The 19,746-nt window shown below is 48.0% G+C and overlaps 2 protein-coding genes across 4 annotated transcripts in view; one reads left to right on the forward strand and one right to left on the reverse strand.

The window, feature by feature from the left end:
- Positions 1-9,003, forward strand: part of angptl2b (angiopoietin-like 2b) — a 50,372-nt gene extending 41,369 nt beyond the window's left edge. Inside the window, exons 4-5 of the mRNA XM_078425770.1 lie at positions 3,007-3,277; positions 5,940-9,003. Coding sequence (XP_078281896.1) covers positions 3,007-3,277; positions 5,940-6,139 — 471 coding nt within the window. The 3' untranslated portion in view covers positions 6,140-9,003. The remainder of the gene's footprint in view (positions 1-3,006; positions 3,278-5,939) is intronic.
- ralgps1 (Ral GEF with PH domain and SH3 binding motif 1) overlaps positions 1-19,746 on the reverse strand; it is a 714,125-nt gene that overhangs the window by 374,628 nt on the left and 319,751 nt on the right. The window lies entirely within an intron of this gene.

Genomic DNA, 19,746 nt, shown 5'->3' on the forward strand with positions numbered 1-19,746 from the left:
CAATGGGCCGAAGGGCCAGTTTTCATGCTGTACCTCTAAACTAAACTAAACCTAGTGAGGTACTGCAGGGAGGGAGGGTGGTCTGGAAAGTCAGAAACTGTGGGGCTGAACGGCCCAATCGACAATTGGTGCAGGAGGAGGCCATTCGGCCCTTCGAGCCAGCACCGCCATTCACTGTGATCGTGGCTGATCATCCACAATCAGTACCCCGTTCCTGCCTTCTCCCCAAATCCCTTGACTCCACTATCTTTAAGAGCTCTATCTAACTCTCTCTTGAAAGCATCCAGATAATTGGCTTCCACTGCCTTTTGAGAATTCCACAGATTCACAACTTTCTGGGTGAAAAGTTTTTTCTCATCTCTGTTCTAAATGTCCTACCCCCTTATTCTTAAGCTGTGGCCTCTGCTTCTGGTCCCGTTGCCGGCTGTAAAGGCCATGAGTGTGGAGGTGGGTGAGTCTGCCGTACTCACAGAAAGCTGTCTGTCTTCGTCAGCACACATCCTTGCTAGGTCTGAATAAAGGACCTGTGGACAGCTGGCACATCCGAGCGACTGGCAGACTGGAGTTGCTGGTTGGTACAGGGCTTGCAGGCACCCCCTGCCCAGCGTGAACGGGGGCTTCTACATACGCCTTCCCCACCCCACCCCTTCCCCTCCCCAAGACGCAAGGAGATGTACGGGACAAGATGTCCTTTACACAGAGGCTGATGAGTGCCAGGGGTGGTGGTGGAGGCAGATACGTTGGTATCGTTGAGTCATTGAGTCATTGACAGTGGCATTTAAAAGACTTTTGGACATGCACATGGATATGCAGGGAATGTGGGATATGTGCAGGCAGATAAGAGTTGGTCTTGGCATCATTGACAGCACAGACATTGTGGGCCGAAGGGCCTGTTCCCATGCTGTACTGTTCGATGGAGACGCAGGGAACTGCAGATGCTGGTTTTGCAAAGAAAGAGACAAAATGCTGGAGTAATTCAGCAGGTCAAGCAGCATCTCTGGAAACCATGGACAGGTGACGTTTCTTTGTTCTACGAGCGGAACCTTAACCGTTAATTGCAAAGGACCTGAACCTTATTTAATTCAAAGGTGGACACAAAATGCTGGAGTACCTCAGCGGGTCAGGCAGCATCTCGGGAGAGAAGGAATGGGTGACGTTTCGAGTCGAGACCCTTCTTCAGACTGATGTCAGGGGAGGGGGTTGAACTAAGATAGGATGTAGTCAGAGACAGGAATACTAGTGGGAGAACTGGGAAGGAGGAGGGATAGAGAAAGGAAGCAGGTACTACCTGAAGTTAGAGAAGTCAATGTTCATACCGCTGGGGTGTCAACTACCCAAGCAAAATATGAGGTGCTGTTCCTCCAATTTGCACTGGGCCTCACTCTGGCACTGGAGGAGGCCCGGGGCAGAAAGGTCAGATTCAAAGTAATCTTCTTCGTTCTGAAGAATGAGTTCTTGTACCCAAAGCTGGTTGGAACTTAATGAGGCTCACCACCAACCTCACGGGCAGTGAGGAATGTGCCATAAACGCTGACTTTGCAGGTGATGTCCAGACCCCCCCCCCCCCCCAAACATGCTGCCTTTCCCCGAGCTTTCCCACCACACCGTGCCTGCTCATCCCCATTCCAAACCCATTCACCATATCATTTACCATCCCAAACACCACACAGATGCTAAGCCAAACTCACCCACCACGGTGGCACAGCGGTAGAGTTGCTGCCTTACAGTGCTTGCAGCGCCCGAGACTGGGTTCGACCCCCGACTACGGGTGCTGCCTGTACGTTCTCCCCGTGACCTGCGTGGGTTTTCTCCGAGATCTTCGGTTTCCTCCCACACTCCAAAGCCGTACAGGTTTGTAGGTTAATTGGTTTGGTAAACGTAAAAATTGTCCCTGGTGGGTGTAGGATAGTGTTAATGTGCGGGGATCGCTGGTCGGCGCGGACCCGGTGGGCCGAAGGGCCTATTTCTGCGCTGTATCTTTAAAACTAAAACTAAAATGAATCAAAAGTGTTGGATGCAAAGACATTTACCACTTCCACTAATATCAATCTGAGCGACACAATTGAGTGTCACAGCCTCAGAATAAGAGGACACACCTTTGGAAAGATGAGGAGGAATTTCTTTAGTGTAAGGAGGTGAATCTATGGAATTCATTGCCACAGACAGGCCAAATTATTGGATATTTTTAAGGCTGAGCTCGACAGATTCTGGTGTTAATTCACAAAATGCTGGAATAACTCAGCAGGTCAGGCAGCATCTCAGGAGAGAAGGAATGGGCGACATTTCAGGTCGAAACCCTTCTTCAGACTGAAGCATTTTGTGAAATTAATCTCCTGAGATGCTGCATGACCTGCTGGGTTACTCCAGCATTTTGTGAATAAATACCTTCGATTTGTACCAGCATCTGCAGTTATTTTCTTACATTACTTGACAGATTCTTTCGTTAGTACGCGTGTCAGGGGTAACGGGGGTGAAGGCAGGAGAATGTAGTTGAGAGGGAAATGTAAATCAGCCGTGACTGAACGGTGGAGTAGATTTGATGGGCCGAATGGCCTTGTTCTGCTCCGAGACCTGATGAACATGAACAACTAGAGAGTGTGGGGAGAACGCTCGGCCAGTGAGCGGGGAGGGAAAGGGTTAACGTGCTATAACTTTACCTCAATTCGAGGAACAGAGAGCAGACACATAAACAAAGTGAAATTAAGCCCCTGTCAGTATCCCGCAGATGATATGAGGTTGTAAAAGTTGCCCAGTGTGACGTATGGCTCAAAAGAATGAACAACCATCATTGAAAACATCACTGCGAGAAACTGGAGGCAGTCGGGGCTGGTAGCTGGCTAAGTGACTCATTCTTGTACTGGAATTTACAAGGCTTGTCTTCTGTTAGTCTTTTGATTTTGTTTCAGCGTTCCCCAAGGGCAGATTATGTGTAAGCTTCGAGCGGCAAGCTTGACGTGAGCTATTTGGGTCTCATGTTTTGGTCTTTTCCGCCCCTTCTCATCTCAGCAAGGGTTCGGTAACATTGACGGCGAGTACTGGCTGGGTCTGGAGAACATCTACTGGCTGACCAACCAGGGCAACTACAAGCTGCTCATCACCATGGAGGACTGGCAGGGCCGCAAGGTGTTTGCTGAGTACGCCAGCTTCCGGCTGGAGCCCGAGACCGACAACTACAAGCTCCGGGTGGGCCGCTACCACGGCAACGCCGGCGACTCCTTCACCTGGCACAATGGGAAACAGTTCACCACGCTGGACCGGGACCGCGACACCTACACAGGTGAGGCCAACATCCCGCCCAGCACACTGGCCGTCATCAGTCAGAGTAGAGAGTATACACCTTGGGAGGTTATGGTGCAGTTGTATAAGACGTTGGTGAGGCCGCATTTAGAATATTGTGTCCACCTCTGTGCACCATGTTATAGGAGAGATTTATTCACAAAATGCTGGAGTAACTCAGCAGGTCAGGCAGCATCTCAGGAGAGAAGGAATGGGTGACATTTCGGGTCGAGACCCTTCTTCAGTGTTGTAGGAGAGATATTGTCAAGCTTGAAAGGGTTCAGATGAGATTTACGAGGATGTTGCCAGGACTAGAGGGTGTGAGCTATAGGGAGAGGTTGAGCAGGCTGGGACTCTATTCCATGGAGCAGAGGAGGATGAGGGGTGATCTTATATAGGTGTACAAAATCACGAGAGGAATAGATCGGGTAGATGCACAGAGTCTCTTGCCTCAAAGTAGGGGAATCGAGGACCAGAGGACATTGGTTCAAGGTGAAGGGGAAAAGATTTAATAGGAATCTGAGGGGTAACTTTTTCACACAAAGGCTAGTGGGTGTATGGAACGAGCTGCCGGAGGAGGTAGTTGGGGCAGGGACTATCCCGACATTTAAGAAACAGTTAGACAGATACATGGATAGGACAGGTTTGGAGGAAGGTGGGACTAGTGTAGCTGGGACATGTTGGCCGGTGTGGACAAGTTGGGCCGAAGGGCCTGTTTCCACATTGTATCACTCTATGACTCACTGCGGGCTACTTAGTTTACTATATGATACGAAATGATACAATACGATATAACTTTATTTATCCCAGGGGGGAAATTGATCTGCCAACAGTCATAAAAACACAAAAACACAAAACACGGGAAACATGAAATTAAAGTGACGAGTGGAAAGGCTTGGGGGGATGTGCAGAGATTGTGTGTGTGGGGGAGGGGGGGAGGGTCAGTCTCAGCCTCAGTCTACCCCACGACAGAAGGGGGAGGAGTTGCACGGTTTGATAGCCCCAGGGAAGAAGGATCTCCTGTGGCGTTCTATCCTGCATCTTGGTGGAACCAGTCTGTTTCGAGATACGGTGCGGAAACAGGCTCTTTGGCCGACCGAGCCCGCGCCGACCAGCGATCCCCGCACATCAACATCATCCGACACACGGTTTACAATTTTACTCAGCCAGAGAGCCGCATGCCACAGATCTGACCACATATCCTATGAACCTGGGTGATCTGAAGCTCCCAGCCAGGTTCAGGACAATGCTGCCCATCTTTGTGTCATCAGCACAAGGTTTCTATACAGAAACATGATACTATCATTGGCCCTTGTGGCTAAAGGGATCAGGGGGTATGGAGAGAAGGCAGGTACAGGATACTGAGTTGGATGATCAGCCATGATCATATTGAATGGCGGTGCAGGCTCGAAGGGCCGAATGGCCTACTCCTGCACCTAATTTCTATGTTTCTATGAATAGCCTTAAAGCCCAACAAAACTTAACAAGACCTTTCATTGAAAGCATTATCTCACGCACTATACAGTGGGGTTTTTTCTGTACAGACACTTCAAGGTAATGAAGTACAGTTTTTGTAACATGTCATTTTTGTTTTTTTCACAACAGAAATATTTTTAATACCAAACGCAATTAATTATTTCCTGTGATTGTTCATCACAATGAAACTCAGGACTGTGAGGGCATTTGAAAGGGCAGCTATCATGAAGTAGACACAAAATGCTGGAGTAACTCAGCGGGTCAGGCAGCACCTTGGGAGAGAAGGAATGGGTGACGTTTCGGGTCGAGACCCTTCTTCAGTCTGATGTCAGGGGAGGGGGCGGGACCGGGGATTAACCTCGTGAACCTACGCTGCACTGCCTGAATAGCAAGGACGTCCTACCTCAAAAATTAGGAGACCATAACTGCGCACACAGTACTCCAGGTGTGGTCTCAGCAGGGCTGTGTACAACTGCAGAAGGACCTCTTTACTCCCATACTCAGATGTGACTCAGATGTCACTTTCCCCTGCAGGAGATGCAACACCTGTCCCTTTACTTCCCCCCCTCAACTCCATCCAAGGACCCAAACAGTCTTTCCAGGTGAGGCAGAGGTTCACCTGCACCTCCTCCAACCTCATCTATTGTATCCGCTGCTCTAGATGTCAACTTCTTTACATCGGCGAGACCAAACACAGGCTCGGCGATCGTTTCGCTCAACACCTCCGCTCAGGCCGCCTTAACCAACCTGATCTCCCGGTGGCTGAGCACTTCAACTCCCCCTCCCACTCCCAGTCTGACCTTTCTGTCATGGGCCTCCTCCAGTGCCATAGTGAGGCCCACCGGAAATTGGAGGAACAGCACCTCATATTTCGCTTGGGCAGCTTGCAGCCCAGCGGTATGAACATTGACTTCTCCAACTTTAGATAGTTGCTCTGTGTCACTCTCTTCCCCTCCCCTTCCCAGTTCTCCCTCCATCTTCCTGTCTCCACCTGTATCCTTCCTTTGTCCCGCCCCCCTGACATCAGTCTGAAGAAGGGTCTCGACCCGAAACGTCACCCATTCCTTCTCTCCTGAGATGCTGCCTGACCCGCTGAGTTACTCCAGCATTTTGTGAATAAATACCTTTGATCTGTACCGGCATCGGCAGTTATCTTCTTACACTCAGATGTGACTTTGTCTTTGCAGGGAACTGTGCCCACTACCAGAAGGGCGGCTGGTGGTACAATGCCTGTGCCCATTCGAACCTCAATGGTGTGTGGTACCGAGGCGGGCACTATCGGAGCAAGTACCAGGATGGCGTGTACTGGGCAGAGTTCAGGGGTGGTGCCTACTCCCTCAAGTCCGTCATCATGATGATCCGACCTAACCCCAACACTTTCCACTGAGACAACAAACCAGGGTCCTGAAACAATGGGAAGCAGAACTGAAAAGTGCCCCGTATATGAAATCAGCCATACAACACGTTATATACCAAGCTGTGCTTATTCTTCAAGATGAAAAGAATACTGTCTATGTATTTATTACCTACAACATAAAGAATTATGTCATGTAAGCAAAAAAAAATTTCCCTCGCGTAACAGCAATTGCAGGTAAAAATGCTGAATACAGATATGTGCTTAAAAGTCTTCTTTAAAAAAATGGTACTAGAAATAAATAAATGATTTGTGTTTGGGAGGTTTTTTTAATTTCTTTTTGCTGAGACCAGAATTTAGTATTTGCCCGGGGCAGCATTTGGTACATAAGAAGGTTGGCAGTGTGAGGGGTAGAAGTGGTGAAGACATTGTGCCAAAGGGCAGGAGGGCACCAGTCACTATATGAAAGCCATTCACCGCGACTCGCACTGACCAATGGCGCTGTCCACCAAAGCAAAACCTTGGCCGTGTAGAATCGCCGGGTCGACGTTGTTCTGTAGGTTCTGACGCAGGGAAGGAGCTCTGATGGATCTGTGGGTCGGCGGAGACCTGCGGCCATTAACTCTGAGAATTCCCACAGGCAATGTGTCTCCTCAGCGTGTAAAACGAGCGTGCGCTCTCACACTTATCTGTCAACAACGACACAAAACGCTCAGCTCACGACACAAAGCGCTGGAGTAGCTCGGCGGCTCAGGCAGCACCTCTGGAGGACATGGATAGGCGGCTTTAGTTTAGTTTAGTACATTGTCACGTACAGTTAAAAAGCTTTTGTTGCGTGCTAACCGGTCAGCGGAAGGACAATACATGATAGCAATCGAGCCGTCCACGGTGTACAGATACATCATAATGGGAATAACGTGAATAATGTTTAGTGCAAGATAAAGTCCAATTAATGATAGTCCAAGGGTCTTCAATGAGGTAGATGGTGGCTCAGGACAGCTCTCTAGTTGATGGTAGATGGTTATGCTGTTGGGACCCTCCTTCCTGACCCAAAACGTCACCTATCCATGTCCTCCAGAGGTACTGCCTAGCCGGCTGAGTTACTCCAGCACTCTGTGTCTTGTTTTGTAAACCATATGCTGAAAGACTGCCAAAACCATTCATCCCCAATTCTGCTTGACAATGAGTCCAATCTATGCCTCTAACAGCCACTCTCAGACTATCAGTGCTATGAATGAAGAAACTACTTTTTAAAGTTGGAAAATGAGTCACACACGCTCACCTTTAGAAATCCTGCCACAAGGCTTTCCACATCAGAAACATATATTGGCAAATCTCTTTTAAATAGGTAAATAATTCCCGATGACACGCAGTGCTGGAGTAACTCAGCAGGTCATGATGCTCTGAGTTACTCCAGGACTTTGTGTCCTCTTTTGTAAACCAGCATCTGTAGTTTCCTTGCTTCTAAATAATCTCCAATATGTAATTCTTGGAAGATATGCACCACTAACATGAAAGGTGACAATCTTCTTTAGAGATACAGCACGGAAACAGGCCCTTCGGCCCATCGAGTCCGCGTCGACCAGCGATCACCCCGTACACTAACACTATCCCACACACACCAGGGTCAATTTACAATTTTACCAAAGCAATTAACCTACAAACCCATATGTCTTTGGAGTGTGGGAGGAAACTGGAGCACCCAGAGAAAACCCACGTGTTCCCAGGAAGAACACACAAACTCCATACAGACAGCACCCGTAGTCAGGATCACATCCAGTTCTCTGGCGCTGTGAGGCAGCAACTCTAAGGCTGCGCCATTGTGCTGCCCCACTTTGTCTTCTGACAACAAAATATATCTCACTTCATCAATTCACAATGACACAAAGGGTGGGAAACACACAGCGGCCATGAGATTTCAAATGGGATATCAGTGACAAAGGCAGCCAGTCATGTGCGTCTCAGTCACTTAATAGATTCAGTTTAGATTAGAGAGACAGCATGGAAACATGCCCTTCGGCCCACCAAGTCCACACCAAGTTCATCGATCACCCGTTCACACAAGTTTCATGTTATCCCACTTTCTCATCCACTCCCTACACACTAGGGGGCAATTTACAGAGGGCCAATTAACCCACAAACCCGCACGTCTTTGGGATGTGGAAGGAAACCGGAGCACCCGGAGGAAACCGGAGCACCCGGAGGAAACCCACGCAGTCACAGGGAGAACGTGCAAACTCCACACAGACAGTATCCAAGGTCAGGATCCAACCCGGATCTCTGGTGCTGTGAGGCAGCAGCTGTGCCAAATGTGCGACCAAAAACTTGCTAATAGTAAACTTACTGAAAGTAAAACCTTTTATTATAAATGGTGCAATCTGTCCCTCTAAAATATTGGGAGAGGTGGAATTTTGCACAAACTGATGGTAAAGGAGTAATCCACCAGAAATTCTCTCTGGCCTTTTTCCATTTTCCTGAGAGATCAGAAATATTGTTGATATTGCAGCTAAAAAAACATCATCGACAATAAGGGGAGTGTTTTTATGTGTTTGTGAATGTTTGTTTACTAATTCTGTGTTTTCCAATTCATGCCTACTTACGTTGATGAGTCTTATATAGGTAATAATTTTACCAACCCTAGGGATGTTTTAGATGGGAAAAGGAGCAGTGCACACCATTGTTATTTATACCGCATCTTCCAGTACATTACAACATGTCTTGTATGCTCTGTATTGTACATCTCCTCTGTGTTTTGCTAACTTTGTTTAGTACAGTTTGCGTTTCCAACTTTGAGCCTTTGCTGTCCAGTTTGAAGAGCCTAGTGTCATTTGTAACAGTGTTTTTGACAGTTCCAGTATAACCATTAACAGCTGCAATAAACCTTCTTAAACTACAAATGTTGCTATTATTCACACCCACCATATTCTGCAGAATGTCAACCTTAAATGCCCAATGCCCGGTTGGGTGTATCTAGGTCAACATCAAACATGCAGTCCGTGTTTCATTCCTACACTGGAGGTGGTAATATTGGTCAGACCAGGATTTCTAAGCAAATGAATGCACGCACCACAGTACTGAGCTTATCAATTCAATGTGTCGAAGGTGGACACAAAATGCTGGAGTAACTCAGCGGGTCAGGCTGCATCTCGGGAGAGAAGGAATGGGTGACGTTTTGGGTCGAGGCCCTTCTTCAGACTGATGTCAAGGGAAGGGGACAAAGATAGGATATAGTAGGAGACAGGAAGGCTAATGGGAGAACTGGGAAGGGGAGGGGAAAGAGAGGGACAGAGGAACTATCTGAAGTTGGAGAAGTCAATGTTCATACCGCTGGGGTGCAAGCTGCCCAGGCGAAATATGAGGTGCTGTTCCTCCAATTTACACTGGGCCTCACTATGGCACACTGGAGGAGCAACTTATCAATCAAATGTGTCAGCGTAGTCCTATCATGAGAGGCTACAGAGTCTGGGTCTGTACTCCTTGGAGTTTCAAAGAATGAAGAATGACTGGATTCAAAGATGCAAGATCTAAAGGGTCGATATTGAGATGTTTTCACCAGGTAGAGAGAAACACAAACAATGGGACACAGCTGCAAAGTAAAGGAAGATAGGCGCAAAGTACTGGAGTAACTCAGCGGGTCAGGCAGCATCTCTGGAGAACATGAATAGGTGACGTTTCACAGAGTGCTGGAGTAACTCAGCGGGTCAGGCAGCATCTGTGGAGAACATGAATAGGTGACGTTTCACAGAGTGCTGGAGTAACTCAGCGGGTCAGGCAACAGCTTTGGAGAACATGGATGGGTGACGTTTTGGGTCTGGATGGGTAGTCCGAAGAAGGGTTCCAATCCGGAAAATCACTCCGTCTGAAGAGGGGTCCTGAACCGCAACCTCATGCTGCCTGTCCCGCTGAGTTACTCCAGCATTTCGTGTCTATGTTCGGTTTAAACCAGCATCTGCAGTTCCTTCCTGCACACTCACCTCTACCCCATTGCGGACATTGGACTTTGTCTCTGGAACAGGTGCGCTACAATGCTGAGAACTATATTCTGCACTCTGTATCTTCCCCTTTGCTCTGCCTATTGTACGTGAGTTGGACTTGATTGTACTGCATGGTGTTATCTGATCTGTGCGGATAGCATGCAGGACACAGCTCAGTACATCTGACACGAATAAACCAAAACCTTAACATTGGTGAAGCTGGAATGCCTCAAGAATTCTTCAAATCCAGGCATCACCATTTGTAGTTAATCTTGTAGATCTATCTTTTACAGCTGCAGAGAACAAAAATATGCTAACAGAAGCACGGTGGGCGGTAGATGTTCAGCCCTCGTCTGCAAATACCCATCTACCTTAGATCTATTGCAATAAAGCTCTGATAACCTGAAATGTTCAGGACATTGGTGGTACTGGACTGACCGACTTTGTGGACTAAAGCATGCTATTCCTATCAATGTCCCCAACACACTTGAAATTCACTTCATTGTTAGCAAACGCACATGGAAACCAGCAAGTTTGAAGGGAAGTGGAACATGGGGCTTGGCAAAAATTATAAGAGAGCACATGAAGCAGGACCTTGCAAATCTAAAGCAGGGACTCACAGCGCAGGAGTAGCTCAGCGGGTCAGGCAGCATCCCCGGACAACAAGGATGGGCGACGTTTCAGGTCAGGACCATTCTTCAGACTGATTGTAGTGAAGTGGGGAGAAAGCTGGATGAGAGGCGTGGGCAGAACAAAGCCTGTCGAGTGATATGTGTAGGAAGGAACTGCCGGTGCTGGTTTAAAGCGAAGATAGACACGAAAATGCTGGAGTAACTCAGTGGGTCAGAAAGGAATAGATGAGGCTCTTAACCCGAAACGTCACCTATTCCTTTTCTCCAGAGATGCTGCCTGACCCGCTGAGTTACTCCAGCTTTTGGTGTCTATCCTGGTGAGTGATAGGTGGATACAGGTGAGTGAGGGGGGGGGGGGGGGAGTGACCCGTGAGTCACTCACAGGTGACTCTCATCTGCACTCTCTCCACTGCAAGTAATGTGGTGACCAGAACAGCTGACAACACTCCAAAGGCAGTCCAACCAGTGCTTTGTACAGTTACAACATAGGATCCCAACTAATATATTCCATGCTCTGATCTATGGAAGCAAACATGCCGAGTGCCTTCTTCACCAACAGATCTCCCCATGTTGCCACTCTCAGGGAACAATGGACTTGAACTCCTTGGTCCTACTGATGAACAGTATAAGTTCATGTTCATAGGTGACAGCAGCAGAATTAGGCCATTCCGCCCATCAAGTCTATTCCGCCATTCTATCGTGGCTGATCTATCTCTTCCTCCTAACCCCATTCTCTAGCCTTCTCCCCATAATCTCTGACACCCGTACTAATCAAGAATCTATTTATCTGTACCTTAAAAATATCCATTGACTTGGCCTCCTACTATAAGTCGTACCACTTAGCGACTTTAGACTTTACTTTAGAGATACAGCGCAGAAACAGGCCCTTCAGTCCACTAAGTCCGTGCTGACCAGCGATCACCCCGTACACTAGGGACAATTCACAATTGACAGAAGCCAATTAACATACAAACCTGTATGTCTTTGGAGTGTGGGAGGAAACCGGAGCACCCGGGGATAACCCACGCAGTCACAGGGAGAACGTACAAACTCCACAGAGACAGCTCGCATGGTCAGGATCAAACCCAGATCCCTGGCGCTGTAAGGCAGCAGCTCTTACTCAGTCTGACCTGCGTGGGTTTTCTCTGGGTGCTCTGATTTCCTCCCACACTCCAAAGACGGTACAGGTTTGTAGGCTAAACGGCTTGGTATAAATGTAAATTGTCCCGAGTGAGTGTAGCATTAGTGTGCGGGGATCGCTGGTCGGTGCGGACTCGGTGGGCCGAAGGGCCTGTTTCCGCGCTGTATCTCAAAACTAAACTAAACTAAACTAAACTAAACCATGGCAACACTCACCAGCAGCCCATTAGACCGGCATAACGTCAGCAGAGAAGGCTGTCAATGTGGAGAACAAACAGCAAGTCTTGCTCTGGATTAATGATTACATTCTTGGACTGGTGTTCAGACATGTGGAGACAGGAGTTCATATTCCACCAAGGGAATTTACATTCAAGTAATCAAATGACATTTAGAGTTTAAAAGCCAACATCAGTCATGGCAACAATAAAACTTAGACTGTTAAAAGCATATCTGGTTCGCTAATATCCCTATTGATTTAGGTTTAGGTTTATTATTGTTACATGTATTGAGGTAGAGTGAATAGCTTTGCCATCCATTCAGCTCATATAATACTGTACATAAATACAAACCAGTCAAACTCAAGTACAATAGGTAGAGCAAAGGGGAAGATACAGAGTGCAGAATATAGTTCTCAGCATTGTAGCGCATCAGTTCCACAGACAAAGTCCAATGTCCGCAATTGGGTAGAGGTGAATCAGACAGTACCCTGGCTTATGGAAGGACCATTCAGAAGCCTGATTTCAGAGGGGAGGAAGCTGTTCCTGAGTCCGGTGATGCACAGTTTCTGAATCTGCCATTCTTACCCAGTTCGGCTTGTTTGTGACACAGCCCCACAATAATGTTTTGCCCTGTAGAGGTTGGTTGTAGAGGGTTTGTAGCCATGTCAACAACCAGACTCCTGAAGGGAATGGGAGTCCGAGGACAGGCCTTCCGGCAAGCCGTCAGGTCGCTGTCAGAGGCTGCCGAGCGAAGCAGCAACTGGCTGTGGCTGAAGAGGAAAGACTCCAAATGGGCTGCAAAATGACCAGTAACAGGGGTAAAGACGGAGGGGAGCGCACCTGAGACGCCAGGTATCGCTGTTGTGCCTTCTGGAGGTGTCGTGGGCCTATCAACGAAACACCAAGGAAGGAGGGTGCCCATCTGATGACCCCAATGAAGTCTTTACCCCTACCCCCACTCAAGAGATTAAGAAGGTGCCGATCACAGTAGGGATTGTAATACCAAGTCCTATAAGCTCAACTTTCTCTTGGGCAGAAAGGAATTACAGATGCTGGTTTATACAGAAGATAAACACAATGTGCTGGCGTAACACAATGGGTCAGACAGCACCTCTGGAAAAAAAGGATGGGTGACGTTTCGGGGCGGGACCCTTCTTCTGAGGAAGTGTCCTGACCCGAAATGTCGCCCATTCTCCAGAGCTGCTGCCTGACCCGCTGAGTTACTCCAGTACTTTTGTGTCTACAATGTCACTCCTGTATATCTGCCCACATAAATGGTCAATAAGCCACCAAGAGGCAGTAAACATGATATCTTGCCTGCGATCCTATCCTGTGAATAAGTAAAGCAATATTAAAGTGCAAAATGTTTATAGCTGACAGAATTAAATACCACTGTACATCAATCACCGTGAATGAATCTGACTCCCCGATCTAAAGTTACAGCAGGGACATTCCAAAAGGGATATTCCAAACAGAAACGACCACGCTCCAGAAATCCTGGGAAGAATTCGGCGTGTGTACCACAGAGGCTCCGTGACAAACGAGCGCGGAAACAAACACTGGAGCTTTACTGGAGGTTGGTACATGACCAATGACGCACGGCACAACGAGCATCAAACCACTTGCCAGAGCTGAGTGAACCTCTTGTTCTTGGACAGGCACGAAATGCTGGAGTAACTCGGCGGGACAGGCAGCATCTCCGGAGAGGAGGAATGGGTGACGTTTCCGGTCGAGACCCTCCAGACTGAGAGTCAGGGGAAAGGGATACGAGAGATACAGACGGTGATATAGGGAGTTATGGAACAAATGAATGAAAGACATGCAAAATAAGTGACAATTATAAAGGAAACAGGCTAGGTGAAAACGAGTTACAGACAATGAAATTCACCAGGACGACATTGAAACTAGTACAACAACTAGGCTGGGGGAGGGACGGAGAGAGAGGGGATGCAAGGGTTACTTGAAGTTAGAGACATCAAGATTCATACCGCTGAGTTCTAAGCTGCCCAAGCGAAACATGAGGTTTGTGTTTAGCCTCACTCTGACAATGGAGGAGACCCAGGCCAGAAAGGTCAATGTGGGAATGGGAAGGGAAGTCAGTGGTCAGCAACCGCGAGATCAGGTAGGTCCAGACGGACTGAGCGAAGGTGTTCACCAAAACGATCGCCCAGTCTACGTTTGGTCTCGCCGATGTATAAGAGTCCGCATCTTGTTCTTGTCACCGGTTGCCATTGTTTTCAGGATCCTCTCTGCGCCCCGAGCAATCACAGGTTTTAATTTATCGCCAGCCAGGAAGGTATGTCAAGCTGCCCACTACTATGTGTGAGAAATTAAGATGCATCCAGTCACCATTCAACTGCAGGAGGACAATTTCTCGGTGAACAGCGGTAGAGTTGCTGCCTTACAGCACCAGAGACCCGGGGTCCATCCTGACTACGGGTGCTGTCTGTGTGGAGTTTGTACGTTCTCCCTGCGACCGCGTGGGTTTTCTCCGGGTGTTCTGGTTTCCTCCCACACTACACACACCCAGCACTCTGCACTTTATAATCTCATTTAATGTGCAATCAATAATTAACCTGCTCTCTTTGATGGTTTTTAATTCACCGTTTACATGCTTTAAACTCTAGGTTAAATGCTTTACCTTTTACATGCTTTAATCCCCTGTCTATATGTATTGTATTGCACTGTCTAATTGTATTGTACTGTATCTATTTATTTATTTTTAATTGTATTTAGAGATACAGCGCGGAAACAGGCCCTTCGGCCCACCGAGTCCGCGCCGCCCAGCGATCCCCGCACATTAACACCATCCTACACACACTAGGGACAATTTTTACATTTACCCAGTCAATTAACCTACAAACATGTGCGTCTTTGGAGTGTGGGAGGAAACCGAAGATCTCGGAGAAAACCCACGCAGGTCACGGGGAGAACGTACAAACTCCGTACAGACGGCGCCCGTAGTCAGGATCGAACCTGAGTCTCCGGCGCTGCATTCGCTGTAAGGCAGCAACTCTACCGCTGCGCCACCGTGCCGCCGTATTGTACTGTACTGTCATCCCCTGTCTATATGTTTTGTATCTGTATTGCATTATGGCCCCCGGCGGCACTCTGTTTTCTCCCATTCGTTGCATGATCTGTAAGGGGTGGAATGACAAATAAACTTCTATCTATCTATCTATCGAGAGGATTTCAGTATAGGAGTAAAGAGGTTCTTCTGCAGTTGTATAGGGCCCTGGTAAGACCACATCTGGAGTATTGTGTACAGTTTTGGTCTCCTAATTTGTGGAAGGACATCCTTGTAATTGAGGCAGTGCAGCGTAGGTTCACGAGATTGATCCCTGGGACTGACATATGAGGAAAGATTGGAAAGACTAGGCTTGTATTCACTGGAGTTTAGAAGGATGAGAGGGAATCTTATAGAGCCATATAGAATGCAGATGCAGGAAAAATGTTCCCAATTTTGGGGAGTCCAGAACCAGGGGCCACAGTCTTAGAATAAAGGGGAGGCCATTTAAAACTGAGGTGAGAAGGAACTTTTTCACCCAGGGAGTTGTGAATTTGTGGAATTCTCTGCCACAGAGGGCAGTGGAGGCCAAATCACTGGATGAATTTAAGAGAGACTTAGATAGAGCTCTGGGGGCTAGTGGAATCAAGGGATATGGGGAGAAGGCAGGCACGGGTTACTGATTGCGGATGATCAGCCATGATCACAATGAATGGCGGTGCTGGCTCGAAGGGCCGAATGACCTCCTCCTGCACCTATTTTCTTTGTCTATGTCTATCTATCTATATCTATTTATCCAGACCCTCAGGTCCCCTGTGCCTGCCCCTGATATTCACTGCCTTCCCCGACTTGGCCTCAAGTGTGGTTTCTCACCAGTTTAGGTGGAAAAGTTTGCAAACTAATGTCGGAAATTAAACTCCATGAAGAACGACTTGAAGTTTCTTTGCAGCATCCGATTCCAACTGGCGTTACACAGGAGTGTTATGAGGCAGAATCTCACACCAGGTCTTTTGAGCTAAAGCTCGGTCAAAGCTGTAGGTTGTGAGTGAGATTGATCTTTCAGGATCTGCCTGAAGAATAGCCTGTGCTAAAGTTATCCCTGATATATTAAACATCCAAAGCACAAACTCCAAGAACAATCTCGAAAGTGCGGCCGAGGTGGGATTCCCGATTTGGAAGTCTCCGCTGAGCAGAGGAGGGAAAAAAATCAGATGGAACTCTGGAGACCCAAGAAAAGTAAAATTTCAGACTGGTTGATATTCATCTCCTAAGGCGCTTGTAACACTACATTATGCAAGAGCAGTGCACGAAGCTGACCACACAAGGAAAATCTCCACAGAGGCCAAAAGGTAGACGAAAGCCGCTCGTAAGGGGAGCAGTTGGAACTGGAAACGGCTTCAATCCATCTCCCGCTGCCGACAGTGAAAGAAGTGTAATGAATTTCCCAGTCAGGAGACATTTGATCTGACTGGAGGCCTGGGGAGAAAGGTGAGCTGCCGCCAGCACCTTTGGTGGGAACGGAGTGCAGGATGGTGGATTAGTCTGGGCACAGAGGGGGGGTACTGAGCACAGGTCCCACCCGACCAGTTCTGTCCCTCTCTTTCCCTGGATTCCCGCAAATTAGTCTTTCTGGAGCAAAGTAGCACTCAGTCGAAGTTGCACGCACTCTGTGCATTAGGGGAATGGATGGGTTCGGCTGCCAGTGCAGTGCAGGGAACGGGAGGTGAGAAGCAAGGGCACGGAGCTTGGAAGAGCCCATGAGGAGGATGGTGGAGAGCCATGCAACGCAATGCAGGGGAAGGAATGCCTGGCATTCAGCTAGAAGAGTGAAGGGGAAGAGCATTGAGCTGTTGGTCTTAACAGATAGAGTCATAGTCACACAGCATGCAAACAGGCCCTTCGGCCCAACTTGCCCACACCGGCCAACAAGTCCCAGCTGTCGAAGATAGACACAAAATGCTGGAGTAACTCAGCGGGACAGGCAGCATCTCTGGATAGGAGGAATGAGTGACGTTTTGGGTCGAGACCCTTCTTCGGACCCAGTTACACTGGGCCCACCAGCCCGCATTTGGTCCATATCCCTCCAAACCCGTCCTACCCATGTACCTGTCATACCCATTCGTAAATCTCCACAATAAAGTCATGAGCTAAAACAAAGCACTGGAGGAAATCAGTGGGTCAGGCAGTGTCGGTGTAGGGGATGGACAGATGACATTCCAAGTCAGGACCCATCTTCAAACTGAATCAGTCCCAACCCAAAATATATGAAAACTGTAACGTGCAGGTTCAGGAACAGCTTCTTCCCTGCAGCCATCAGATTATTAAACACCACAACCTCCAAATAACCTCTGAACTACATAGACTTGAGGGCATTACTTTTGTCTTTTTATAATATTATTATTTGTTTGTTTGCTTTATGTGTGTGTATGTGCATGTTTAAAATATATATATATACATTTCGGGCGGCACGGTGGCGCAGCGGTAGAGTTGCTGCCTTACAGCGAATGCAGCGCCGGAGACGCAGGTTCGATCCTGACTACGGGCGCCGTCTGTACGGAGTTTGTACGTTCTCCCCGTGACCTGCGTGGGTTTTCTCCGAGATCTTCGGTTTCCTCCCACACTCCAAAGACGTACAGGTATGTAGGTTAATTGGCTGGGCAAATGTTAAAAAAAATTGTCCCTAGGGTGTAGGATAGTGTTAGTGTGCGGGGATCGCTGGGCGGCGCGGACCCGGTGGGCCGAAGGGCCTGTTTCCGCGCTGTATCTCTAAATCTAAATATGTGTGTGTGTGTATATGTATATATTTGTGTGCGTGTGCATTATACATATACACACATATATATATATTTTTTAATGTTTCTTCATTTATTATATTGTTGACAGAGTACTGTGTTTTCATATTCTGTTGTGCTGCTGCACGTAATTGTTCTGTTTGTGACAATTGATAATAAAACACGCTTGGCTCTTATTTCCATTCCCTCCACAGCCGGTGCCTGACACTCTGTACAGTGTCCATATCAGTACAGTGTTTTTTTCTCATGGTCCCAGGATCTCCTGCAGTTCCTTGCATCTCCAGTGAAGTTCATAAACTCAGACCCCTCATTCACTGCACTGCCAGTGGAAAGGTACAAGAGGCATCCGAAATGAGAGCAACTCGGTCACTTTGTAAGAGAGGAAAACTGTGTCCCCCCTTTCCTTTAAGCGAATGGCCATCTCCAGCTTTAAGGTGAGAGGGGCAAGATTTAAAGGAGACTAGACCAAGTGGACCCGTTGGGCCCAAACCTCTCCTGCATTGGTGCAGCACCCTGTCCTTCCCCCCGCTCCCGTCTCTCCTCAACCCCCCCTCCCCTCCCCTCCCCAACCCTCCCCCTCCACTCCCCTACCCTCCCCCTCTTCCCCTTCCCCCTCCAATCCATCCCCCTCAACCCCCCTTATCCTCCCTCAATCACCCTCACTCCACCCCTCTCCCTCCCCCTTCCCTCCTTTGGAGATAGATTTAAACTTTAAAATGCGAATAACTTAAAAAATATAACCGATTTCAATAAAACTACTTGCATTATCACTACAGTGACGACGGTGAGTAAGGTGGGCCTAACATTGTCGCGCTATCGTGTACCGTTTTGGCTGAAGTTCAATCACAAACAAACAAATAAACGAGAGTTTTAGTATATAGATGAGCAAGGCAGTTGTCTTAAGCAGAGAGTGGTGGGTGCCTGGAACGCGATGCCTGGGGGGGTGGTGGTGCAGGCAGATACGACAGTGGCGTTGAGGAGGTCTTTGGCCAGGCTCACGGATACGCAGGGAATGGAGGGATGTGCATGATGTGCAGGCAGATAAGAGCCAGTCCTGCCTCATGTTCGGCACAGACACTGTGGGTCAAGGAATCTATTCCTGTGCTGCACTGTTCTATGTTCTGTGTTCTTAAAATCAAGATTCTGCAAATGCTAGAAATCTGAAATTCAGCAGAATATGCTCAATTGTTCTGGGAGCGTCTGAGAGAGAAAAAGGGTCTGTGTGGCAGGCTGATAATCTTTTATCAACAGCATGGAAACAGGCCCTTCGACCCAACTCATCCATGCTGACCATTGCTCATGGCGGCGGCACGGTGGCGCAGCGGTAGAGTTGCTGCCTTACAGCGAATACACAGCGCCGGAGACTCAGGTTCGATCCTGAATAAGGGTGCTGTCTGTACAGAGTTTGTACGTTCTCCCCGTGACCTGTGTGGGTTTTCTCCGAGATCTTCGGTTTCCTCCCACACTCCAAAGACGTACAGGTATGTAGGTTAATTGGCTGGGCAAATGTAAAAATTGTCCCTAGTGGGTGTAGTGTTAGTGTGCGGGGATCGCTGGGCGGCGCGGACCCGGTGGGCCGAAGGGCCTGTTTCTGCACTGTATCTCTAAATCAAAAAATCATCCACAACTAGAGAGCGGTCCAGGGCTACTATCTACCTCATTGGAGACCCTCGGACTCTCTTTGATCATACGTTACTGGCTTCATTATGAACTGAACATTATTCACGTTATTCCCCTTATCATGTATCTGTACACACGGCTCGATTGCACTCATGTATTGTCTTTCCGCTGACTGGTTAGCACGCACAAAACTTTTCACTGTTCCTTAGTACACGTGACAATAAACTAAACACAACTCATCTAAGCTGGTCTATTTG

Source organism: Rhinoraja longicauda, chromosome 31 (assembly GCF_053455715.1).
Source record: "Rhinoraja longicauda isolate Sanriku21f chromosome 31, sRhiLon1.1, whole genome shotgun sequence".
NCBI lineage: Eukaryota > Metazoa > Chordata > Chondrichthyes > Rajiformes > Arhynchobatidae > Rhinoraja > Rhinoraja longicauda.